General features: G+C 41.4%; 1 protein-coding gene across 1 annotated transcript; it reads right to left on the bottom strand.

Moving 5' to 3' along the window:
- Window positions 1-748: 748 nt before the first annotated feature.
- Window positions 749-26,242, bottom strand: MTTP (microsomal triglyceride transfer protein; the record flags this gene model as incomplete). The annotated part of the gene is made up of 18 exons (XM_082282258.1): window positions 749-917; window positions 1,790-1,960; window positions 2,329-2,453; window positions 6,233-6,460; window positions 7,240-7,361; window positions 7,463-7,560; window positions 8,173-8,384; window positions 9,400-9,612; window positions 10,566-10,673; window positions 11,254-11,422; window positions 12,295-12,452; window positions 15,803-15,953; window positions 16,829-16,968; window positions 17,995-18,111; window positions 18,864-18,971; window positions 20,930-21,073; window positions 21,652-21,839; window positions 26,182-26,242. 18 exons carry the CDS (start codon window positions 26,240-26,242, stop codon window positions 749-751), a joined length of 2,682 nt encoding a protein of 893 aa, XP_082138384.1.
- Window positions 26,243-26,645: the final 403 nt, after the last annotated feature.

Genomic DNA, 26,645 nt, shown 5'->3' on the forward strand with positions numbered 1-26,645 from the left:
TAACTCTGCTCCAGTTTCTGGTAGCTACAGAAATTATACCATTGATTTCAACGAGAACAGAATTAAGACAACTGTAAGTCCTTCTGGAAACATTACCTCACACTGTTAATCGATTGTATTTAACTACAGCAGTTAATAAAAAAACCTCCAAAAGATAAATAATAATAATCGAGTTCTGACTGCTTAAAAAAAACCGCAAAACCCTTTGAAATCATGTAAAATAAAACCTGCTTTTTTGTAAACAGGCAACACTGAGTAAGCAGGAATTCATGGTCCTACCTGGATGTTAACTGTACTTGAAAATTTGAATGGGGATTGGTCATAGGCCTAAAACACCTAAATACTTTAAAATATATTTATAAATAATCATTCTTTATACATCATAATTGCTCTTCCTGTATGTCAAAAACACAGACTTCTGTATTCCCCAAGAAAGAAAAATGAAGGATTACTTTTGCTTTTGGCACAAAAAAGTAAAAATGAAGAACAAGCACCGCCCTTAAGGGAGTGCATGGAACTCTACCAAATTGGTCTTTATTTGCCTTAGGGGTTTTTTTTACAAAAGTTTTAAATACAGGTTAATATGTAAACACTGTGCACGCACTGAGAGTTTGATCCTGGCCCGTTGAAATCAATGGCAAATTTCCCATTAACTGCAGCAGTGCAAGGTCAAGCTCCATGTTGGTAAGGTACATGCAGGCCTAAGTCATTGAGGGATTCCAGAAAGCAAGGAGCTCAGGTCCTGCTTTCAAAACCAGCTGCCGGCAGAGTCAGACTTTGCGCCGAACACCTTCTTGCACATGTTGGAGTTTTCCTGGTGGAGAGGGTATTCATTCCCTGCCAGCACAGCTGCCTTCCCTCTCCTGGCAGTGTAGCGCCTGCCAGAGGGCAGGCTCTCATACTTGGTCATGTGAGTCCTGCAAAGACACAGCACCAGGCTCTGGCATTAGCAGGTTTATGCAGAGCTTGCACCCTGTTAGGAACACCTTGCACACAGGCGAGATGGCACTTCCACAGTGAGCAGATATAAGCAGCAGATGTTTTAGTGGCTGCAGAATAGCAGATACTGCTTTCTTAGGATTTCCTGAAGATCCTCAAGTTCTTTGATTCCTCTCAGGTTTTTACCATCTTTTGGATGAGAAAAACCCGAGTGGAAACCTGACACAGGCTCTGCAAATGTTATCTTCCTTAGGTCTTAGCAAATAGGGATCAGGTGAGAGTAGTAAACCCCATTCAGTTACTATTCTTCGGCTACTGAAAAGTATATTTTTATCCTTATTGCACAATTGTTCAGTTTTCAGGAAAATTGGTGCCTTAATACAATATGATAGAACACAATGGCTGCAAGAGCTTAACAGCCAGGTACTTTTGCTGACACTAGTAAATAGCAGATGCTCATTTATGGCTTTGCATTTCCTCTCTCAACAGTGTAACAGAGATCTACTGCTGGCAAAGCCTGAGGTCACCATCAGAACTGATTGTACATGAGGGGACTACTGTCCTGCCACTTGAGTTAGTTCACTTGCAAAGCCAAATTAAAAAATTGGATTAAAGTGCACAGATCTGATCAATTGTGATCTTCAAAAGGGTTCTTTCTGAATCCTAGGGGTGAGGAACAGGGAACAATGGGCTAGCAGAGAGGTCAGTGTCTGTAACAGCCTGTGCTGCACCTGATTGTGTTGGGCTGGAATTCGACCTCAGTGGTTAAACTCTTGTGACTGTGAAAACCTAAAGTTCCAGCAGTTGGCTGAAAGGACACCTCAGAAAAGTCTGTGCTGTTAATTCTTACCTGAATGGAGACTCTACTCTGTCCATCTGCATACAGACCAAAAATGGGTACTGTGAAAACTGCACCGTGGAGATGAAGTCTAAAGATGTTTCTGCTTCCAAAGTGGTTTCCATACCAGTTTTTATAAAGAAAGAATCCACCTCGGTGTTACCAGCTATAAACACGGCTACCCTACAAAAAAATTCAAGCATTACAATTATTTCAAAACACATTAAAAAAGAGGAAGTTGAATTACAAACAGTCCTACCATACACACATAAAAACTGCCCTCAGGGGAGCCTGTTCTTCACATAAATGTGTATAAATTCAGATGAGACCACCGGGAACTGGTATTATCCAGGTGGAAAGGAAAAGAGAAGTACAAATGTTCTCCCAGGCACACACCTATTTAATTCAATTTATTTAATTACTTAATTCTAACTCATCTTAATTCTAACTCATCTGCAAGGTCTTTTATATTTGAATTCTTCTCATTAGGACTACCAAGGCTCAGGAGTGAAAGCTGTCTACAGCTACAGAGTATGCTGGGAGTATCTCACCGGTTCTTGACGTTGGTTTTGGATTCCCGGTACCACAGGCTGAACTCCATCCCCCCGGAGATGTCGATGGCCAGTCCACCCAGGAACTCCGCACTGGCCATTGGCCCAGACTGCAGCTGGATTTCCTGAAGCCATAGGAAAGCACAGGTTACTGACTTCAGACCTCAGAGGTTTCCTTATTCCCTTTGGTACTGCACTCACACCACTTGTCCTTTTGCAGGAACGAAAAGGAAGAGAGGAATTTTCTGAAAGGATGGACAAAACATCCTGATGCACCTCCCTCCCTCAAAAATGGGATGAAGCTACAGCAAGGCACCTTGCGTCCTCTCCCTCTCCCCTGTGTGCCAGCTGGCATAATTTCTGCATGGAGTGTCACCGCAGGGAATACCATGTCTCCAAGAGCTACCACACAAGCCCCATGGAGGCTGTGATGGCAGTCCAGCTCAATCAGATTAAACTCCTTGCTGGAAGCCCAGCACAGATGCAGTGCAGTGTGACTGCAGCACCTCTGAGCAGCCCTGCACTGGCAGTAGGATGCTGCCACTTGTGCTGTGTGTAGTGGCTCCAAACCCACCATACGACAGGAATTATGTCTTCAGTGGCTTCAAACCCATCAGCTAATGCACCTTAATTTGCATTTAATGCATTTTCTATCAAATATCGAATGTGCTCATGGCTTCATGAAACCTATAAGGCTGGACTGGAAACACATCCATAAAGTGCATTTAGGAAGTGGTAGTATAGCTCAGGGTCATGGCAGTTCATTACTTTTAAGGTTTGACACACATCCAAGATTTTAAGGTTCACCCAGCTTGACAATCTAGCTCCCTTTATATAGTTGTTCTGCTTCCCTAAGAACTAGTGGATTAATTCACCATTTTAAAAGAAACATTAATCTGGGAAAAGCTTTTTTTGATCATGTGCCTCACATACAGGACACTTTCTCCCATCTCACAGATGGATTTTCTCCCTCCTCCCAGGTTTCTGTGTCTGTGGTATTCTCAGCACCTGTAATGTTGCAGGCCTTTATAGGACACATGGAAATGTGAATTTCCTCCCCCTTTTTGATGTCCAGGCACCCTAGAAGTCTCTATTCTCTTCTTAGCTATTCAGTAGTCCAGTAGCTCCAGCTAATGCTGTCCTAATATTTAAGAAAGAAGCAAGCAGAGAGTCAGTCTAGCTTCCTAATCCCTATAGCAAGGAGAAACGTCAGGGAAGGTTTTCGTTCAGAACATTAAAGTTATCTGGCTGTAATCGAAGACTTGGATAATTATGGTAGCTGTACATGGTTACTTCACCTTTCAGGGTAAGTTAACTATCCTTGAAATTATTTCCTTGACAGAACCAGCTTGGCAGAGCCATCTTGGCAGTCAGTTGCTGCTAAAGTGGGCTTGAGATTTAAAGAATGCAGTGGGCTGGCTGTGGCCTATAAATTCAGTGTGACCCCAGCAAAGTGTGGTCATATGATGCTCTGATTTCTCATTTTCACCCAAGTTAAAATCATGGATTGGAATTGTGGTCTTTCTGAAATCAAAGTGAGTTTTTATACCAACTGCAATGGGGCATAAAATACCTCCCTTGTTGGTCTGCTTAGGTGTGGAGATAAAGCTTGTTTTACTTTATTTTACTTTGCTTTTAATTGAGATTGGATTGGTGGGTAGCTGCTAATGAGTGAGGAGGTAACAGTATACATGCTGGCAGAGATATGTACACACAACCAGAGTAGCAGATATTTTTAGATGCATTGTCAAATTGCACCCAAGAATATTAAAGTAGGCTAGGTTTGCAAAGGCTGCACAGTTCAAGGCTTAAATGCTACCTAGAATTAAATTGTATTTGTCACTGAAACCAGCAGAGAAGCTAAGGAGCACTTGTCTTGTGTTTTACTAGCTCATCTATTTCCTTATTTATAGCTCAGCCCTGTCCTTCGTCTCATGTGCAAATCCAATCCAGGCTGATGGGAGGTGTAAATCACAGGGACCCAGCCTCCTCAGGAGAAGTATTTTCCTTTCCCTTCCTATTTTAGGCTTTGTGTCTCATTTGCAGTGGAAAATGTGATCCAAAAGATCAGAATCAGTCATTTGTTACTGTTCAAAATGCTGAAATGTGCAATGTTTCAATAAAAAAAATGTCTTTATGTACTGCACTGTAATGCAACCTTACTGTAATGCAACGCAGAGATGGCTGCAACAGGCACTTCTCTGGGAACTGGCTACCTTCCATTGGGGTCTGGCTTTCAAGTGGCTTCTCTGACCTATTAATACAGTATTTAATTTCTCTGGGCTTCTGGCAGGTGTGTTGCCTAGGAGAACTATTAACACTGCTGAACTTTAATGCAGTCTCAAAACAGTTTTATGAGAGCTGTTTATTTTATAGCAGGAATACAACTTCTGGTTATTCTTAGCCCTCAAACAACACCGTGGCCACATGGAAGTGCCAAAACCATGTTGATGTGCTGTTGAGATGGAGCATAGCTGTAAGACCATTCTTAGAAAGATGGGCTCTGCTTAAAAGGCAGCTCAGTCCAAAGCTGTGTTCAACAGTGCTTTAAAACCACATTTGTCCTTGTGGGATGTGGAGGTAAGACACTGCTGCTGAGGCTTCTGGAGAGTCGGTGACTGACTGAAAACACTACACCCTGATACTGTTAAAAGTGGCACACAGTCCCAGCCCTGGCTGCCCCAGACTTCTGAGAGGTTCTCCAAAGACAAGGAGTGGAGAATTTGCTGGCTGACAGAGCTCTGGGGGTGCCCAGCCATCTGATTCAGCCAGAGTATGTCTGGAGCTTGGTGCATGCACAGCAGTTGGAAATATTTAGTTCTCTAAATGCTCCCTGTGCTCAGGACTAGACATGATTATCTTTCTCACCTCTGCGGTCTGTTTGTTAAATAGGTCACGGTAAAGTTTTTGCCCATAATCTGCGTGTGAACTGTAAAGCACTGTTGGAATGAGCTTTAGTTAGCCAATTTGGGCACTACTTGGGAAGCCCTCTGGACTTAAAATACCATTAGAAGGACCTGAGCTGGGTTCTGGATGGGGAAACCTGTCATGTGCAGAGGGTGTTTCTGTGTAATTTTGAGCAGACTGGATTGTCTCATCATCTACTTTTGGCATTTTCTTTTGCCAAGAATTAAAATGGAAGGAAAAGTAAAAAGTGAAGTCTGAGACAGCAGATGTTTCATGAGCTGAGTACAGCTGTCAAATCCACAGGTTCTAAGGAGATCCCTGCTTGGGAAGAGCAAAGATATCAAACCAAGTGCTGACCCCATTGAGAGAGATGTCTAGATTCTTAGTCCTCCAAAAACACAATATGTAGCCAGTTATATTTATATGTGAATCTATTTATGCACAAAATTAGTATATCATTTGGGGTGACAGTTGCATAAAAACTGTGTAATCCTCATTTTAATTCCTTGTTTTGCCTAGAATTAAATGTTGAAATTTGGACCTCTTAGCATTGTTCTTTGAAGGATAATTACCTGGGAAAGTACCGGTGATTCATTCACCTGACAGTTATTGCCTAACTGGACACAAGGTCCCTGGACAAACTGTGAAAAGGAAAACTTAGGTGGTCACATGGGACAATACTGTATTACAAGAAATTATGGGGGGATATGAGTTTTCAACAGAAACTCAGTTGGATTTGCTTTTATTCAGTTGCACTTTGTTTTCTAGAAGATCTGTTCTCACCTTTGTTCTAGGTTGCTTTTCATGTAGTTTCATTCTGGTTTTTTATACCTATGACTTTTCTATTGCTCCCCTAGGAAGGGTAGCCTGTGTAACACTAGTCAGGTTTATTAGCACTGAAAAGAAACAAAATAAGGTGTCCTACAATAGCAGTGTGGGGGAGGAACCATCTCTGCTTAAGAGACAGAAAAAGAAGCAAAGAGTGTGCTGTTAGTACCTGTAAGTAATCTGTGAGGAGGACAAGTCCTTTCACCACGTTCATGGGATCTCCAGTTGCTGAGAGCATTTTGGACATTAAATCGCCATACCCTTGGAAAAACGTCACTGGCCTGAGCTGGAAATTGAACAGAATGGCTGACATGCCAGCAAAGGAGTCCAGGTTTTCCTCGCCTTCATCAGGAGTTGCAGCTATTATGGACTCCAGACCCTGAGCTTCAATCACCACCTACAAAAAAACAGTCATACAGAATCAATGAAAAAATCCTGCCTGACCCATAACAGCCCTACACATTTTCTTAAGGCCTACAAGCCTAATTCTAATTTATGTAGCTGTAGTTGAAAAGGTATGAGGTTAAGACTTCATGGAACTAGGTAGAGCACCTATAAAAATGGAAAATAAAATAATCTCATGCCATGTTTTTGCCCTTTGGGGAGCAGAGCAGAATTTACCCACATGAAGATCACAATCCTGAGACTATTTTTCTTTCAAACACATTTTCCTTTATTCATATGACTATTTTTCATGGACAGTGTGGAGGAAAAGCCTCACAGGAAAAACTGCACAATTTTTGTCCTGCATAAATTTAGGAGAATTATAATACTGAAGATTCTTGCCAATGTTAAGAAAAGTCTAAAACACAGACATTTAAATCTCTTTGATTTGTACATTTGATCTACTCCTTGAATTTCCATTCTATGACATACCTGAGCTAGGACCTGACTTTACAAACTCACAAAGCTTTTACTGATTACATCAGATAAACAGCATAGGCTTTACACAGACACAGACCTTGATGCATGATGCAGAACAAAACACTTGTTGTTTTGCTTATGGCAAACATATGCCACATTGGGGGGTTTTCCCCTCTTATTGGTTTTCCCCTGTTATTGGCTTGTTCTCTGCCCAGCAAACCATATGGTCTTAAGCATTAGCTGAATTGATTTAGAAGCTGTAAGAAAAGGACCACATACTGGCTTACTTATTATGTACAGTGTGGCAGTTACCTGGATGGCATGAAGTTCAGTGTTTCTGTCGAAAACATGGATGTTCATGTTACTTCTCCGTAAAATGCCAGAGCCGGAGTAGAGGATGTCGAGGCTGTAGGTGGATGACACATCAGGACCACCTTAATTAAAGAAGAAAGAAGGTACCTGTGACTAAACTAGTGGATTAATCAAATGTTTGGGAATACCAAGAAGGTTCAGAGGCAGTTTCATGGTTACATACGTGTGATATATCCAGTGTAGGCAGAGGAAGAGCCCATCTTGGAGAAGCGATCATAGTTATGGGTGCGCATGTCCTTCAGAACTTGCCGAACTGTTTTGCTGTGGTATTTCAAAACAAACAAACAAAACCACTGAGATACAAAAATGTTACAGTACCATTACTTTTCAGTAGAAAGATCAAATTTGAGAGAGAGTGAATTTCCCAGTAGGAAAGAGGGTCTTCAAAACCCTTACCTTTTCCCACTAAAAATCTGCTCTAACCCAGAGTCTCCTTTTCAATTTTAGGTACTCCGTGCAGTCATAGGAAGAAAGGCAAGCAAAGGTCTTGCTTGAAAATTAAAGGTTTTCAGAAGAAAAGATATACTGATTATGTTCATTCTCATGCTGTGATGTTTAAAATTTTTCCACATCACTGGTTCTTAAAATATAAAAGCAATGGACCCAGTGAGAGAATTAAGACCAACAGATGACATTTGTCACAGTAATGCAAGTCAGATGCCTAATTCTTTTTTGTACCTGTGAAAATATGAATAGCTATTAAAAGAACTACATTGAAATGAAGGGATTTATTCTGAAATAACAATACAAGGGATATAAAAATAAGATATCTTTTTATACTCTCCTTAAGTTTTAGTAATTCATGAGAACCTGTGTGTTCTTTGTAAGGAAGGGCTTTTTTTTTTTTTTTCATTTACACTGAACTTCATGTACCTTGAAGGCATTTCAAAGTGCAGTATATCTTGGATCATGGAGAGCATGTACTTATTCATTTCCATAGGCAGTTCCCCAATGGAGAGCAGGATGTTTTTCACTTCCATGTAGGATGGGTTACTGTTTAAGATGATGGCAGCTGCTGTGGTTCGCACTGTCTTCTCGTGGACTCTGCGAGTCTGGTGGTATATCCTGTTCATTGTTTCCTTCACCTGGTCAGGAAACACATTATTCACTCAATGCTCATGCAGATGACTGGGCAAAATACAGGTTGGAATGTCGTTTATAACATCAGCTTAAATTAGCTTAAGTTAGCTCCATAGCTAAGGCTAATACATAAGGATATATTTTCAGCATCATGTTTTTCATGGTCCTTTTGGAATGTTGAGACATGTATAGATAGCTCAGTGACCACAAGGACAAGTGGGACATCTGTTACGTTCTCTCAGCCACAGACCAAATACAGCCTTACACACTGGTTTTCAAAGTGGGGCTGTAAATAAGTAGCAGCACTAAGAACAAATTAATGTGGCAGTGGTAAGAGAGACATTTTCTTCACCGTTAGGGAAGTATGTACTTTAAAAATCAAGAATCTTGTGATTTTAATTTTCTAGACAGTGACCTGTGGTGGCCTCGCGTCCCTGAGAAGATTGTGACACATCTCTGTTACAGGGAGTCCGTGGAAAGCCACGTAGCCCCACTGACAGAATGGCCTCCAGCATGCTCATTGCAGAGCACTCTGACAGCCTCAGTCCTGGTGGCCAGCAGTGGGTATGAAATGGAATGTAGGATAATGTAGCAGAGGCAGGATGTCAGGTCCCACTATTTTCTATGTCTTTTCTTACTCTTGGAGGCTGCAGGGTAAGATGCAGCTATTTTATCCTTCTCTTACTTTGTGTTCTCCCCATGTGAAAGCACAAGAAAGAACAGGGGTTGCACAGGTGCCCAAGGGCTCCCTCTTGCGAGGGGAGCCCAGTTTTCCCAGCAGACTGCATGGCTGTGTGTGACCCTGGAGCCAAGGGCTGACTAGCACGTGTCCACCAGTCCATTCCTCCCCTTCAGCATGTTGAGTGCACCACACAGGTTGGTGCCATCAGCAAACTTACTGACATTGTACTCAACCTCACTGTCCATGCTGGTGATGACAAGAAATGAACTCTGTTAATTTATCCTTTATGTTTAATACAGTCTCCCGCACTTCTTTTCTAGGGTGGTACATTTTCTTACCTCTTTGGTGAGAGAAGAAGGATCGTATCTCTGCAAGGCAGTGGCAGCAAGGCTGCTGATGGGCCCTTCCCCTGACTCAGAGTACTTCAGAAGCACAGGAATTGCTTCGGGAAGGAGTGCGTTCTTCAGTGCCAGCAGGTACATCTGCACATTGTCATCTTTCTTGGCCTTCTCCAGTCTATTTAGAATCAACCTTTTGGCTTCCACAACAGCCTAAGAAAATCAACAGCACATTAAATGGTGATGATAAATCTCCCTTTTCTCCCTTGCAGGAGTAGAAGGGGCAGGCCTGGGTTCTAGCTTGTTTTTGTTGCACAGGGTTAGCAAAGGTGTCATTTGTGAGCTGTATGTTGATGGCTCCTTCAAGCATAACCAAAGTGACTGCAGCCACAAGTGACACCTGATCCACAGTTTTATCACTTGCCAGCTACTCCTGCCCTGATTCCGGGACTTCACAGGTCTTCCTTGTGGGGCCAACATGACCCCACGAAAAAAGGCAAGGGAAGTGTTCTTCAGTGCCTCATAACATAATGTTATAAAAGTGCTTGGCAATTAACAAGGAAAATTAAAAGGGCCCATTCAGGTGCTCTGGATCTTTTCAGCAGTGTGCTGCAGTGCTGAACAACACAGATCCAGCAGCCTTGTCTGATCATTCCCATCCTTTAACACCAGCATCTACTCAGTTCATGCTCAGAGTAAAATCCTCCTTCTGGGTTTTTCTGTGCATGTTTGGGGCACAGTTGAGTACTTGAACCAATGAATTCTCTTCACAGAGGTGAAATAACCTAAGGTGACTGCAAATAATAAACAGGTCCTGAGTTTGCCAGTGTTTCTCTGAGGATATGCAAAGCTTTTGGACAAGGGAGCACAAGTTCTGCTTCTGCTGACAGATTCAGCAGCGAGAAAAAAAAAAATCTGTCAGACAAGGGGAAACTAGAAGAGATCCACAGAAATGGGAAGAGACAAGATAAAGCCTAAATCTGACAAAGTATATGTCATTATTAAAAAAAAATACAATCCTCTATCAAACATAGGAGTTTATGGGCTTGTTTTAAGCGGGAGAATCTGCTTCCCATGTCTGTCCTGCTCTCCCAGTAATGTCAGCAGGGATCAGTCACATGTGTTGCAGACCAGAATTTGGGCAGCAGTGACCACCAGATACTCACTGGAAGCTTGCAGCCTCCCCTGTCACACAGCTTTCTGATGAGCGCTCCCATGACAATGACAAGAGTTTCTCTGATTTCTTCATTAGCGACATCCCCCTTGAACTTCTCCTGTCATGCAAAAGCAAAGCTGTTTAGTGTCTCAGTGTAAATATCATGAGCCACATTCTGCAGTGTGTTCAATAGGCTCCCTCATTTTCTGTGAAGATCACTGCAATGCAAGGGCAGCGATTACCACAATGGCCTGGGGTCAGGCTAAGCACAGCACAGCTTTATCATTACATATATATTACATATAATAACTGACTGCCATATTCAACTTGAGTTACATTCAGTCTCAAGTAGATTCATTTGGGGGAAAAAAAAAATATTTACAGTCCTGGTTACTGGACTTTCATAAGACAACAATCAAACAATCCTCAAATAATTTTCCTAACATTCAGTATTATGTTTCTTTTCCAAGTAGCTGATTTTCATAACATTTTACAAAGTAAATAGACTTTCAGTCTGGACCTAGGAATGTTTGTTGTTTTCAGGATCTATGTTAATGGCACACTTATAGGAAACCCTGGAAGGCATAAAGAAAGGAAAATTAGAAACAGCAACAGTTGTTTCTTCTTCCCTTTCTCTTTGACTGGGATGAGGCATAAGAGAATTAGCTCTGTTGTACTTGTTTTGTCCTTTGACTTACAGTTAAAGATTTCAGGAGTGTTTCACTGGGGTGAGAAGCAAATCCACAGGCATACAGGAATCGCTCCTGCAGGATAGAAGTGCTTGCATCCTTAAAGTCAAGAAACTCCAGTATGGCCTCCAGTGATTCTGGTGTCTGAGCTGAGGTTACGGCATCCACTACCTGTGGACTACAAAGAAGTGGAAATTAAATGAACATATCATTGCAGTGAGTCAGACAATACTGAAAGGACTTTGCTGCAGATTGAAAGAAAGAAGCTAATGTGCTGAAAGACCTCTTCATTGCAAGTAAGAGAATCTTTTACTCTTGTTGGAAAAAGTATTCTTCAACTCCTTCACCTCAAAATGGTACACGAACTCATATGTATGGATAATATTTGAATTTATGCAAATAGGGGACCAAAAAAGGTATTAAAAACCGAACTATCACAAGTGTATTAAAGTTTACAGGACAAGGTTGTAAATGTAAAAAAGTGGTTTAATACTGCATACACAATGGCACACAGAGAAAAGGCTTCTATGCTACCTGAGTGACTCTCAGGTTTATCTCTATTGCTAACAACTGCTACAATTTGTTGGCAAGATCCTGACCATATGACTCAGAAATGCTTGTCAACTCTCAAGTCTCAGTGTGCATGCTGTTCACAACCAAACTCTAATACCGGGACAATTCCCAGACTTCAATCTTCCCCTTCTTTGTTGAATTTCCAATTGAAGGAAACAAATGGGAAGTCAAGAACAAGTTATAGGGTGTTTCAGAACAAGCATTTGGTTTGAGAACCTTTGGCTACACTACAAAGTATGTTGGCCTTGCACTGTAGATACAACCCTGGTGGCTGAAGGGTGTGCTGAAAATTTATTATATTACAATATAAGAATAAACATAACTTTAAAAAAAATTCCTTTTCCTCCGGACAGTACTGAACACTGGGTTTGCATTGCTAGGAGATCACCAGTAGAACTCAATCTCTTTGCATCCAATTTGCCCTTCTGCATTTTTCAGTAACTTAAACCTTTTAAAAGCTCGTTCATGGCAACTTACAGAAATTCTTTATTTTCACTTCTAATAATTTTCAGTATCTCCTCCTTCGTAGCTTTTCTGATGTTCTGAATGAAGGACAAAAAGCTTTTTGCTGCTTCAGCTTTGGAAAGTTTGTCAGGATGCATATGTTCTCTGATGCTCTGCCAGTGTTCAGAAAGCTGCAAAACAATTCATATTATGTCAAATCTCTCAGATTGGGGTTTCAGTTCTCAAAATCAGACCTACTAAATGCAGATATGTAGGCCAGCTGTTGCTCAAATTAGCTGAAATCCAACAGATTGATGATCCTTTAGCTAAGTATTTGTTGATTTATGATATCCCAGCACAAATACCTTTGAAACCTTTCTATAGCTGTCTCTCTTCCAACACTATTAGTATTTTCCTGATGTTGTACATGACCTTAAATGCAATCTCTTTTGGAACAATACAAGTTTATTTATATTGTAACTGGAATAAAGTGAATTCTCTTCTCTTGCAAATTTACTGTGCTTTCCGGTGAATATGGTGTTTACCTTATGTTCCCATTTTTTCCTAAGTTTTTGGGTTTTGTTTTTTTTTTAAAGAGGGAGATGCACAATCCCCAATTCACAAATGAATCATAATTTCTGAGAAGATGGTAATTTTGGGTTAGTATAGAACAGGATTAAATGTCCAAGAAGTTATTCCCATTTTTTATTCATAAACTTGCACACAAAGGGATTTGTAGTTACTGTACAAAATGAAAGGTAAGATGGTATTAGAACAGGTAATTGCTGTGTTTATTCCCACACCACATTTTTTACCCAAATGAGCCAACATGGTAGCAAAGCACCCATATCTGTCCTTCCAGATACACTCCCATAAGAAACTGGTGCCGGTATTTTGACCTTTCCTCTCTCCCTCGCATTTGCCTCTGTTATCTCAAATTATTGAGAACATTCCTTGGTGAAGACTCAGCTGTTCTTTGCAGCAGTCTTTACTGCAGTTTTCCCAAGTGGGAAATAATTGTAGCACCCATTTGACCTTTACTAAAATACTTCCCCTCTGTGGATTTTGTATTGGGCAATAGCACTTGAACCTGCTGGCAATTAGAAGTATCATTCATCAGTACAGAGTGCAACTTCTATCGACTGTAACAAACAATAATTAGGCAACAATGATTGAGACATAGGATATTTCCTGAGGATTAATGACCACCTGGGAGGAGCTCATGTTCTGAGGCACAGATGGGTCTTTTAACCTCAACTGGTGATTAGTGCTTAGCACCAAGGTCAGTGCTCCTATTATAAACTGAAATTGGATAAACATATGGGGCACTTTTTATTCCCCCCGCTGAAGCTGCACCATAGTCCAGCAAAAAAATCTCTAACCTCATTATTCCTGTATTTTCTCCCGTGCAGAGCCCAACTGTGTGGGCTGCTCTTAGTCAGTTTAGCCCATATCCTAGAGACAAGCAAGGTGGGAGATACAAGCTGGAGCCACCTCAAGCAAAAGAGTGGAGACCAAGCCTTCCTCTTTGGGGGGTGGTCAAACTGTTCAACGGCTACAAGGAGCAGCTGCCATCTCCTGCAGTGACCATGGCACTAAAAAAACTTCTCACAAATGACTTTTATAAGGACCCTCATTCTCCTGATGTGAATGTCAGGCAGTTTGGTTTTAATAACCCAAACATTGAGGCACAAGATGCACATGCTTCCACATGGCACCTCAGCATGAGATGGATCTCTGTTTCTCTGACAGAGAGATCAGAACAGAGGTCTTGTGGGCACTCTAGGAAAACTCCAGCCAAACCAAGAGGTTCTAAACAGAGCAGGAGTGGGTTTTGAATGTCAGTGCCTGACAGCTGTTTACCAACATACAAAGGGTGGCTGCACAAGACAGAACAAACCCACCTCACTTTCAGAAGGGGCAAGAATCCATTACCATAGGAACCATGAGCATAAAAGAGTGTAAGATGCAGGAGCACTTCTGAAAAGAGCATACTTTATGCTGTCTAAACACAGAAATCTAGGCCTGATTTTAAGTGCAAACATTTGCCATAACCTCAGAGAAGCTAGTGCTGCCATCTGGGAAATGAGGATAGTAATGGTTATTTTACCAAATTCATAGAGACAAGACCTGTTACAATTTCAAAAGGGCTTTGAGAATGTAAAACTCTAAGGCATAGCATGTCAGCAGGGCATTAATGCATACTATGATATATAAGTACCATATGCTGTGTTGCTGCTTTGGATACAGTGTTCTGTTTATAGAGCCCAGCTTTTCATAGCAGTTACTGAAAAATACAGTGAGAGAGCAGGACTTCATTCTCCTCGTGCCATTATGTTTATAATGACATAGCTCAGTCCCCAGGCAGTGCTCTGGAATTATACCCTGTGTTTGTTACCTTGGTCTGGAAATTATAACTGTTTTGACAAACTCAGTTCCAAGTGACAAATTGATCAGCACAAACCCCGATGGGCAGAGTCAGGGAAAAAACACCTGTCCCTACTCTGTTTAGGATGCCTTGATGTTCCCTGCTCAGAACTGCTCCAGCACACATTCAGCATCATTTCTATATTCCCCAAACATGTGGTTTTGGTCTTCTCTGTGGCTCAACAAGCACTAGGCAAGATAAATTACTACAGTGTAATGCTACTTCCAAATAACTAGCATGAGTTCCAATATAGGAATGTATTTGTGCTCATAAGGAGTATCTCTGGAGGACTAAAATTATGTGTGCTGAATAGAAGCTAGATCTTGCTTATCAAAAACAGAGACTAATGATCTTTAATGTTCCCATTCATTCCTCAATGGTAATAGTATTAATACTGTTTGCCAACAGTCACTGTAGTAATTTATTTAGTTTATGATGAATATCATTAGTAAAACAAAAGATTATGCATTTACAGTACCATGCTCTTAGCCTTCAGATGTCTTAAATATAAAAAAACAAGGCAATTTTTTCCCAGGGAAAAATGAGAACATTACTGGACTTCCCAAGAATACTAAAGCCCCATTTTATAATTATAAAATACCCGTAAAATCTTTTAAACAAAAGACTACCTCAGGTCAGGTAGTAAGAACAGGTTAGATATATTATCAACAAATGCTTAGCCTGCCTAAGAAATGGCTAATGAACTTTAATTTCTAGGAACAGTTCAGCTCCTCCATGACAGAATTGTTTATGAACACCATCAACCACCTTAAAATTAATTTCCCACCCCCTTACCCAGAGGAAATAAGCTTCTGCCACCTCAAGGCTGGCAAAGGTGAGATAAAACAAAAGGGTGTTGTATTTTCCAGTGATCTGGAGAAATACTGCACCCAGTCTTTGAAAGAGAGCAAAAAGGTTGGTACTTTTAGTGGTAGATCTTAAGACACTCTTGTGGGGTGAGCACCATTGCAACACTTCCATACTCCCCACTCCAGGGTGTATTTTATATTGATATGTTGGACCTGTCCTAGTTCTGCTTGGACAGAAACTTCCTTTCACACTTGTTCTGCTCAGCTGAGCAACCTGATGTCCAATGAACCTGTGTTTACTCACTGAAGGGCATTTTTTGCATTCGGATTTCACTGGCTCTGCTTCCAGGGGCATGGCAACATAATTGGGGTCCAAGGTCTTGATCACACTGGCGACTTGCTTTGCAGCAATCAGTCCCAGCCCAGCTTGTACCGACTTCAGCTCCAGCCTCTGCCTGTACATCCACACAGTGAGAACACCATTAGAGCTCAACCATCAGTGAAGAGATGCAGAAAGCACAGCAAGAAGAAACAAAAAAACCCTCCACAGACAAAAAAATCTGGAGTAAAGTCTTATTGTAGTCTTATTTTTAAATGTTCAGAACATGGCAGGTCTATGGGCTTTTTAAGGTAACAGAAATATCTGACACCAGCAAAATTACTGCTAGAGTTATGAGCAATAAAATACCTATATGAGAGACTTTCTAAAGCATAGATTTATAGCACTTGATAAACAGCCTTCAGTAATCACATACATTCTGAATTGTTTCATATATTTGTTCTTAAAAGATCTGGAAAGTGAGATTTTTGAATGTACTTTTTCTTTTAAATATCTAATATTACTGAGATGCCTGAATCATTTATCTTGTATGAGTATCTCCACACTTTCAGTGCTTTGGAGTCTGGAGTCTAAGACAGAACTAGGTTTCATTGTTGTTTCTTTTCTATGCAGTAGATTTTATTTTCTATACTTCCAAACTCTCACATACTAGAAATGGAAATCCATCAGATTTCTTGAAAAATAAGAATACAGAACACCTACAGCACTAATGGGTAGATTAAAAACTTTTAGCCAATTCCTGCTGTTTCCAGTTAACTTCTTATGAATGCCATTATTTATTATTTGTGGTGTGGTAGAACACTTAATCAAAACTGGACCTGGCACCTGGCACAGTTGGATATATATTTTGTATACAGATACAAAAGAGACCTAAATCCTTACCTGGAGAATTTACAGCCTTAGATCTCGATTCTCTAAGACCTACACATATAACCTGACTTGAACCACTAGTCCTGCTACCATCAGTGACAGTCCAATTGCCCAACTTACTTTGAAACTATTTTGGCACCTGTTTTTTGTCGGTAATTCAGAAGGAAAACAAAATTTTCTTCTGCCTTAATGGATTTAATGAAACTGTCTTCCAGCACATAAATTGTAGCAGATGTGGCTTTTGTACCAACATCCAAGATCTAAAAATAATTAAAAATAAAACAGAAAGAAGCTATTCAATAAACAACAAAATAGGAAAAGAGCTCACAGTTCCAAATGAGGGCAAGACTTGTTACAAAGTAGAGCCATATGAGGGAGGTGCATATATGCTGGAATCTCCAGCTAAGCCTATAACCAGGTTTTTAAGAATTCCTTCTGCAGTAAGAAGCCACTCACTTCTACACCATGTGCTACAAATTCAGTATCTACCATGGTAGATGACCGTGGGAACAGGGCAGGAAGTTATGGAGCAGGCTGCAACTGAGAAAACACCCGGTACTACATTTAGTTTAAGATATGCTTTAAGTAAGACAAGAATCTTTTCCAGAGAAATGTCTTGTAAATGAGATTGTCATGTTCACAGTCAGATCAAACAAGGTGGCTGGCTTTGCTTCCTGTTTTGTAAACAAGATGATGTCTTTGTGGTAAGTGTGAAAATTGGGAACCCAGCCACAGTGTTAAGGCAGTTTATTAAGAGAGTGTGTGCTGTCTTTGTACTTCTCCAAGCTGGGAAAGGTCAGTTTCTGATGAAGAGAATCCCAGTGCCTTCAGCATATGTCCAGGCTGCCCTCAGTACTGACTACTTAGAACGACATTTACTAACAGTGGAGGACCATTAGGGCCGTAGTAGGGCTTCAGTTACCTCTGTGGCACATCTCCTGTATTACACCTGTGCATTAGGGAAGCCTTTGACCTTCCAGGCAAGCCTGACCAGGCTCCATTCAGGAGTCAGCATCTTGCCTGGCATTTACAGCAGATGGGAAAAAGGTTACTGTTATCCCTGTGACTGTGTCTGTATCAGCTGAGCCAAACTGGTTTACACTACAGGATAATCTGTGCTCTCTCCATGGGAACTACATATGACATTCAGCTAGTAAAACTACAATATTTACATACAGAATTTGCTTTCGCTAATGCAACAAGGACTTCTGAGAAGATGAGTAGTAGCTGCTAAAAATATATTTTAAATAGGAAGAATAGATTTTACTTTGTTAAAGAAATCATACCCGGTTGTGGCTGGTAAATCCTTTCTTTTTTATTTCACAGGAGTCCAGGTCTTTTATTTTAGTCACTTGGTCTTGCCGCACATGGTAAGTAGTATTGCATTTCCCAGAAATGTCCACCTTGGAAAAAAGAGTTAGATTAGGACAATTTCTTGAATTTGTCTTTGGGATCACAGAACACCTTCCAAAGATGAAACATTTTCTCCACTGTTGGAATCCTGTACCTGAGATGCTGCACTGCTTGCGTTTATTTCACAGTTTTGAGGATGTCAGTGGTTCTAACTATCTGCTTTGGATTGGCAGGGGTACTATTCATTATATGTCTATGAAGAAAAGTAACAATATTTGTTTAAACAGAAGAATTAGGAAATACGGGGCAGCTCACACTATACTTACAAATTTGAGTTAAATTCAAGCTTTTTTCAAGGGGACAGATATACAAATTTAACAATGGAAGGCAACTTAAATGGATGCAGCTAAACCAGTGCTAACTTTGTGGGGGTACTCTGATTTAGAATGGGACTCCACTGAATTGAATTTGGGAATCAACCAACTTTAAACAGCAGTATAATCACTTTGATAGTGACCTGGTTTAAGGTGGTTTATTACCAAACTCTGCAAAATTGAAAAAGGCATTTTAAATCAAATGGATTGCACTACTGCTTTATGTTAATTGCAGCAACTTAACCTGTGTCACTAAATATTCAGAAGACTGTCTTTATGTCCCCAACCTCATATGTGATCAAAGGGATGATTTCTGTCACAGTTTACTCCTTCTGAAGTCAGCAGGAGCCACAGGTCTGCCTTTCAGAGCAGATCAAGCTCTGCCTGTTCCTCAGGTGATGATAATACTGCCTGATACAGCACCATACCTCACGGGAAGAACCAGAGTGCAGCTGTAGCTGGAAAAGACTAGCCAGACCTCTCTTAATGTTCTGAATAAAACCAGGTTCATTTTGATATGAGTAGAAGGTTTTGACCTGTAGGAACAAAAAAATAAAGTACATAAAAAAGCATCCAAATGCATATAACAAATGGGGTTAAATGAGAAAGGAATAGTGATGGTCCACTCTAGAAAAACTCCCTTTACTTTTTTTCTCATTAGGAAGTTGAATTTGGATCTGTTGCCCTTATTTAAGCAAACTCAAGAAGCTGCAGGGCCTGATGATAACAGTGCAAACACGTTTCAGCCTTCAGCTGAACGTAAGCATAGTTTCAGTGCAGTGAGCATCTCTCCTCTTGGAATCAGAGAGAATTTAGATGGAAAATGGGACACTTTACATAATTTCACAGGCAACCCATTTTTCCACATAATCCTCAGATAATCACTCCCCACAGGGGCATAATATCTGTTGCACTTTAATCACAGGTTACAAAAACTCAGGACGAATCATAGATAAATCACAGAATGACTTAAACGACGTGTTACACATATCACAACCTTTGCACTTCATGGGTCAACTGTTGTGCTTGAGCCTCTCCTCTGGTAACAAGACTTTGCACCTCCACTTAGCATTCAAGGTGCTTTAAAAGCGCCCCTTCTTCTGGAACTGTAAGTACAATCAGTGTGTTATCTTGGGGCAACCCTGAAAAGTGAAATTACTGTGCCAGGGATGAAAGTACCACACCACAAAGAAATTATAAAAGGAGTGTATAGACCCTACTACCTGAGAATGTAATGCATTCTGACTGTGCTCTTCTGGTACCTCTGTTCTCATTTAGGGATGTGTACAGTTCACAGCCAGCGCTGTCCTGTTTCTTTTTATGTTCTGTAAAACTGATGACAAGGCTGAGTTTGAAAGTTACTGAGCAGGTCTGATAGCAGCTGCAATTCAGCAGGCTGAGCTGACGGACAGGGTATGTGCTCAGTGCCTATTTACAGCAGGAGGTAAAGATCCTGCTGGGATAAAGTGTCACAGCCCTCACTCCGGTCTGCAGAAGGGAAAAGGGAGTGTGACCTTCAACCTTCCTTCTTTCTCACAGCCCCTCTGCCCATGCCCCACCTGCCAAGCATTGCTTGGGCTGCAGAGGGGAAAGTGGGGTCTTGGCCTAATGCCACAAGCAGCAGGAGGGTGAAGGACCAGGGAGAGGAGGCAGGAGCAGCCAGGGCTTGAGCCTCACCACTCCCAGGCCAGAACAGCAGGCTGAGTACAAAGGGACATATAAGCAGCATTGCAGGAAAGAAGAGGGTGAGATGGATGTACTTGAATCCCCTTCTCAGAGAAATGGGGATGCTGAGAGCTACAAACAGACATGGGTGTTCCTGCAGTGGGGCATTGCTTCGGTGCTCTCTCAGGGCAGTCTATAAAACCCAGGCATGTGTTGAGACACACCTGCTCTCTGACCCTTGTCTTCTGATTTTTGGAGACAATTTCCCAGTGGGGGAAAAACATGTAAGACTGTAGCTCTTTTGGCATCAAGCTCATTAACTTGGGAGCATTGAAACTGCAGGGGATGTGGAAGTAAATAAGCAACCAAAGAACTGGGAAAAGCAGTCCTGGGAAAATACTTGATAAGGGTTTAAAGTGATTAACACTGCTCCTCACAGACTCGGTATAACATCCCTTATGACAAATTGTATCTCCTTTTCTGCCTTCAGATCTTCAGGACAAAATCCTGCCCTCGCTGAAGTCAATAGCACAAATCCCACATAGCAATTGTGCACATATCCATATGTGTACTATAGATTTGTGGACAATCTGCTCTTTACTTCCCCACTGTGTGGTGTTCTCAACACACAATAGGCTTGGGCTAGAAGGGCCCCTTGTACGGGTAAATTACAGTCTGTTCTAAACTACTGTATTTCACACAGACTGGTAGGACACAATGGCTTATTAAAAACCTGAGAAAATAGTGAAGTGGTAAATTCTTCAAGTTTGTTACAAAAGATTTGTGTCACGTTTCCTCCAGGACTGAATTTTAAAAGACAGGGTCTTACTTTTCCACGGACTAACTCAAGCACTATGGGCCTCTGTAAAGCTTCCAGATACTCCTTCCCAATGATCTTCTCCGTGCTTTTTCCTTTGAAGACGCTTTTAGCAGCTGGACGTTCATTCACATTTTCAACCTGAACATCTTTTATCTAGCAAAGTAAAAGCAGAGAAAATTAATGTAGAGAGCAGTGTAGAATTGGCCTGGAGTAGGCTAGATAGACTAAATCACATGATAAATGTTCTTTATTTCTTAATTTCTGGTTGTGATTATTAACCTTCTATGATTACTATGTCTACGTTTACAAAATAAGCCAGCACTCTCCACTGGGGAAATAAGTGTCAGAAAACCTCACCATAAAGCTAACTACCAAACCCATGGTACAAGCAAACGTCGTGATTTGTAGGTAGAACTGAAGGCTTCAGACAACATATATTGCCCCTTGGGTAAGGGCTTGCACATCAGTTGTTTGAAGCTACAGGTGCTGCATGATGCAATTTCAAAATATAGGAGATATTCTGAAGTTCTGGCTTATGATGTTAGATACATACTTGTGAAATCCCACTGAACAGGAATCAGATCATCAAAGCAGCTGGGTTTAGTTGATGATACTAGAGAATAAGAAGTTTAGCTCGTGTTCTGAAAGTGAGTTCTCTGAGATTAGATTAGCAGCTAGATAAGTGCAGAAAAGATTGTGTATGTTTAAAGTTGTCTGATGGCATTCATTACCGTAATTTTGATCAGCTGGTCATCATCATTGTCAGGATTTCTCCATAAGAGGTTGACATCCACACCAGAAGAAATCCGATATCCTGCACTTTTCTGCAGTGATGCTTTCACCCCATCAACATAGACTTCAGCTGAGTAAGCAAACTTATATAGCTTGTCATTATTTAGGCTTGGTCCAGTAGTGTGCCCTGTTTGGAAAGCAAAAACAAACAGCATTTTAGATTTACTAACTCACATATTCTACCATTTTTTTAGAAACACCTTTAGAAAAATTAAAAATTGAATTAAAAACAAAAGATTTATGGGACTGACCCTGCTACTTTGATTTCAGAGGCTGTTCCACTGAAGCAGCTCGGGGTTTTTTGTGATTAAGTTGACACTGATCTTACATATCTTACATATTTAACATAAGAATGGTCACAAAATCCTTTCTTCTAGCTCTTCACTTAAAGACTGTCAGATTCTTTTCTTCAGCTATGTTAGCATATTTGTTGGCAATATGTTACAAATTAATCCAAAATTATTTGCAATTCAATTTTCTGTAATTAATCATGCAATTCCTGTGCTTAGCAATGTGAAATGCACTGATGTAATTTGTTGGAGCCAACAGAAATCGTTCTCTGCATCTCTTGCACGTTTATTGGGAATCTTTCCATTAAGAGTCTTGTCCAAGGGAGACATGAAGGTAATGAAAACATTAAGAATGTCTTTTTTAGATTAAATAATTAAGCTCTTGTTCTTTAAGCTCAGTAACTGTCCCTGTAGCTGTGCCTCTGCTGTTAATTGCTATATTTTAAGGAATGTAAAAGGGAAGGAAGGAAAAAGAAGTTGGCTGTGCACAAAGTGCTCTTAATGTTCTCAAAGCAAATCCACATACAGTGACCTTAGGTGCTATCTGTAAGCAGCACAGCACTAGCTTCACACACCCAAATGCTGCACCACTGAATCCACTGGGAATTTCTTCATGGAGATCAGGAGGTACAGCGCAGAAACAACAAGTTCACAACAGAGTTAATCTAAGAAACACAAAGTGCTGTCCTCAGGGACATCTCAGTCTTATGACAAGTGCAGGGAAAGGCGGGGAAAAGAAGAAAAATCTATCACAACATCTCACACAAATTCTTAAACATGCTGTAATGCAATCAGTGTCTTCAAAGTCCCCTGCAGAGATTCATCAGGCTATCTTGATTTATGTTATATCCCCCTGTTTTATATGACACACTCAAATAAATTCCAAATCACTGTGTTGATAAAAAGGAAAACCAGTCTTATTTCACTTTCATATTTAAAACCCAGTTAGGTGGGTGCACGGGGTAGTTCCATCATGGGTGGATGGATATATTTTGCGTTCTCAAAGAGTCCAAAAGCCCTGTTTCATTAAGATTTTGCTCACTTCCTTCCCCTGTTCACTCAGATACCATGGCAGTGGATTAAGATTAGCTTCAAAGAACCTTTCCCTGAGCAAAACAGACACTCCACCAAGTCTGGTCTGCAAGATGTGTAAACTGACAAAGCTACAGAACTAAATGCATTTATACTTTATGCCAGCTGGGGATGTGGTGCAGCAAGTTTGGTGATCCCAGCAGGCACAGCCTGTTCACATGTGAGAGGCCAAAACTGTAACTTGATTTTTCTTCCAGGGAGGCTGAAGGATTCATTCAATGGGGCTCCTCTGGTTTTGCATTTCTTGTGTGTCTGCCTCAAAACAAAGTCACCAAGGGACACACAACTCTTCCTGCAGGTTTACTGTGAATTTCCTAGCCACTTCCCCAATTCCCCCCACTCCTACCAGCTTTGAAGCTACTTTGCCCGTGAGAGTAGAGGATGCTCAGTGCCTGCTCAGAGGTGGCTATGCCTTTCAGGGACACCCCTGGTTCCTTGCAGTCCCTTGGAGCCAGTTGTTTCCTTTCCTGGTTCAAAATGCCCTTCATTTGCAGCAGAAACGGCAGTGCAAGGGACTTAGCATCAGCTGAGATTTTAGGAATACCACCCACTAGGTGCATTCTAAACGTAGTCCCATCTAAAGAAAAAGAAGTGGGGGAAAGCACATCCAAGAGAAATTATCTGGATGCTCAGCGAAAAGTGTCTTATTAGTTAAGGTGGTGGACGTTGTGGTTTTGCTCCCTCCCTATTTTCAGTTAAAAGCACCTTTCACCTACCCTCTTCCTTTCCCCACAGCTGAACACACACATGGGGTTTTTTTCTTTTGTAAGAGTTCCTTCCCTCTTCCTCCCTTTTAGCACTTGCTTGTCCCCACATACAAAAGACCTGTTCCATCCTAAAGGAAACAGATGAGCAAATGATGCAGCAGCTTCTTGCAAGTGTCATTGAAGAAACGAATAACTGCGAAGTATTCCTGGGAGCTAGAAGAATATTAGGTTTTGAAAGCTTTCACCATTTCACACATAGAAAACACTGCAGGAGCCAGGGCAGAAGACACCTTTAGTTGCCAGACTGGGAAAGGGTACGCCAACAGTGTATCATGATAAGAGAAGCAGCAGGGATGAGGCAGTATTGAAAGCAGTCTCAAAGAGTTAGCATTTATCCTGGTGGAAATGAGGAAGCCGAGAGAGACAACTGAATAGTGTGGTCAGGCTGAGAGGCGAGGGGGATCTTGACAGATGAGAGACAGAGATACAGGGTCACTGACCAGAACCAGTATTCAAAACAGCACAACTAAATTTTCATGCCAACTTTCATGAAGAAAACACCAGTACTATTTTAAAAGGAATATTCCAACACCTTTCTGACAGAAACTTTACTTAATAAAAAGCCTAAATTTTAGAAGCTCCTTCCTTTGTATTCAGCACAGCACTGGAATCCTTGCTGCCTGTGCAGCCATTGACATTTCAGCTGACAGCAAGCGTCCCACCGCCTGAGAAGGGAGGAGAGACGGACACACAGACTGCCATCAGCCCAGCCATGCTCTCTTGGGGTCAGAAGTGCTGCTTCCAAGGTGGAGTGCATAACACATAGTTTGACTAGTAATGTTACGTGTCCGTCATTAAGGGTAACATGCCAAGTCTATAATTAAATCATGATACTGTATAATACAGAAGGTTACACTGCATGAGTAGAGACAGCTGTCAAGTCCTGTGCCTTTTATTAATATATATGGCATGCACAGCATGTGTGTCTCTAACTACTTGCTAGCTCTACCTTCATAAATCATATTTGCCACTGTCTCTGATACCAGATAGCTTTAAAAAGCAAACCCCATTCGCTTATTTGAAAACATTTTTCAAGTCGAACTGCAGTAGGAGAGTTTCATGTGTGCTGACCTACCTGAACTGAATAGAATAATGTTTCAATATTTCCAAAAGGCAGCATAGCCTGACGAAAAGCTAAAACACTAATTCTAATCCCAGCTCTTACACTGAGACCCTAAGTGGCCTTTGGGCCAGTAATTTAGCTCTCAATCTCTGCACAAGAGAGAGATGAAATCTGGCAGAGCTGAAGGGACGACTAATTAAAGAGAAAATGCTTGCTCAGTATCCTGGGGATGTGACAAGCAAGTATTTCTTCACATTGAGAAGCTTTGCTTAATTAAGGGGAAGCTGGGAAGACCAGACATCAGAAATGTGGCACACTGGTACCTAGCCATAAACTGAACTTGGCAGTCTCACAAAATGAGCTCACAGGTAAAGGCACTGCCTACAAACTTCTCTCCTTTGTAACTCGTGTCATGAGGGCGTACAGAGGCAGGGAGGAAGGAAGGTTGCTGCTCTGTGCATACACAGTGTTCTGGATTCCCTGCAGGAAACAGGAGGTGGCATCCATGAGAGCACCTCTACAGCCTTTTTAACAGCTTAACCCAGGATGGCGTGTCCCCCCTGCTTCTCATCATGATGAAGACATCCTCATTAAACTGAAAAGTCAGCTCATGTTATAAGGTTGCTGTTCCTCTAAATTTAATGCGAGGTTGTACATGAAGAGACACTACTAAAGACACCTTTCCTTGCTTCATACACTGGCACTGCTGAAGCAGACAGCCTCCAAGATTTCATACCCTTGACTTTGTCAGGACACCTGAGTAAAGCTCTACTCACAGGGCTTCTGCAGACACCCAGATTTTCAAGACTTACTACAGAGCAAGGTTCTCATGAAATTAATGGGATGCTTCTTACTGACTTGAGTGGTAGCTGAGTCAACTGCTCAGAAGCTGAAACCTGGAGAACCCTAAGCACTTCCTGGCTCTGCTCCACCAGAGCACTCTGTGTGTTTAACTTTTGAGGGTGTGAAAAGTCCCCTTCAAGTCGGTGCCCCCCACAGTATGTCCTGATTAAGCAAGGTCAAGATCCCTGATCTCCTGGTCACACCACTGGCGCTGTGCACTTGAAAACTGTCTCCTCCATCACCTCTGCTGAGAAGAATGCCACAAGCACTTAAACCTAACTACTAAATGCATCTTGTATTACTCAAGCATGTCTGAGTAAAGCTGATAATTTTTGAGGCAAAACAGATCTGCATACACACACTGGTTATGCCTCTGGTGAGGCAGAAGCTGAACCAAGCCCAGTACAGACCTACCTTTAACAGAGGCTGAATAGGTGGAAATGATGCAAAGGAACAGCACGGTAAGAAGAATCATGCTGGACTCTGCCGAGCTCCTGACTGCAGCATGAAGTGTGAGCACCTCCAAGAAGTGAGCTGAGAGTGGAGCTTGCAGAGAGAGCCACAGGCTCAGCCTCACTGTTTATCTAGATGTAGTAAAGGTCAGATTCCAAATTCCACACTCAGGTACTAAGTTCATGAAAGGACTTCCAGTTAATTATTAAGAACTAAGGTAACTGGCAGTTTCTACCCCATTTTATCGATCACTTCGGCTTTCATCTTTGAATACTGAGCCCACACAGACCCATTTCTGAGCAGCAGAGCCCACCTCCAGTGCTGGAAGAACCAGGAGATCCTGCCACCACTCCTCACTCTGAACCAAAGGGTGATGGGGTCTGTTGCTGCCAGGAGCTGGATCCTGACCACTGTCTCCACTGTCT

The sequence above is a fragment of the Coloeus monedula genome (genome assembly GCF_965178545.1).
Source record: "Coloeus monedula genome assembly, chromosome: 5".
NCBI classification, from domain to species: Eukaryota; Metazoa; Chordata; class Aves; order Passeriformes; family Corvidae; genus Coloeus; species Coloeus monedula.